Source organism: Pygoscelis adeliae, unplaced genomic scaffold (genome assembly GCF_000699105.1).
Source record: "Pygoscelis adeliae isolate BGI_AS28 unplaced genomic scaffold, ASM69910v1 Scaffold171, whole genome shotgun sequence".
Taxonomy (NCBI): Eukaryota; Metazoa; Chordata; class Aves; order Sphenisciformes; family Spheniscidae; genus Pygoscelis; species Pygoscelis adeliae.
Genome location: NW_008824186.1, coordinates 6,806,940 through 6,807,659, shown reverse-complemented (window position 1 = coordinate 6,807,659; position 720 = coordinate 6,806,940). Strand labels below are relative to the sequence as shown.

General features: G+C 58.3%; 1 protein-coding gene across 1 annotated transcript in view; it reads right to left on the bottom strand.

Moving 5' to 3' along the window:
- The window catches only part of DBX1 (developing brain homeobox 1), a 3,746-nt gene extending 3,457 nt beyond the window's left edge, over nucleotides 1-289 (bottom strand). Inside the window, 2 exon segments of the mRNA XM_009334588.1 lie at nucleotides 23-118; nucleotides 121-289. Coding sequence (XP_009332863.1) covers nucleotides 23-118; nucleotides 121-289 — 265 coding nt within the window.
- Between the last annotated feature and the right edge of the window lie 431 nt (nucleotides 290-720).

The following is a 720-nucleotide window of genomic DNA, read 5'->3' as shown; positions in this document are numbered from 1 at the left end:
CTGCTGGAAGTGTGCGGCGAACAGATCCTTCTGGAGCCGGCGGTGGAGCTGGGGAGCTCCGGCGTCCCCGAGTCCGTCCCGGCCGCTGAGGTTGGGGGGGACATGCTGGGCGGGGGGCGGTCCTGGGCAGGTAACCGGGAGGCCTGCTGATCCGGATCAAATCTTCCACCAGGAAGCTGGAATGGCTGGAAAAAGCTGACTGCAGCGACTGAGGCAAGGTGAGGGTGGGAGTCGGCCGCAGGAGGCTGGGGTAGACGGCCGGCGGAGCGATGAGGCTGGGGAACATCATCGCAGGGGCCGTCCGCGGAGCAGGGCTGGGGCCGCTCGTTTGTTTGTTTGTTTGTTTGCTTTTGTTTTCTGCTTTGCAAACCTCGTTTAGTAAAGATCCAGCTAGCGAGCCTGGCGGGGTTCTCTCTGCCCCTTCCTCCTGGACGATGGGTTTTATAGTGGTCAGCCCCGCTGAGGCTCTTTCAAAAGTGACAGCCCCAACAATGGGGTTCAACAAAGTTCTCCACTTGAGCTTCATTCAGGGCGAGCTCCGGGCTTCTCCATTGGTCCGGGGCTGCAATTTATGATTGGATTAGACTTCATAAGCAACCGGGGCACAATGGCCCCGCCACAAAGAAAGTGTAGTCATCAATTTTGCATATTGACCGCCTCTTTGGAATACAGCGCTCCAAAGGCTCCCAGCAGGGTTTTGTTCAGAGGCAACACACACAG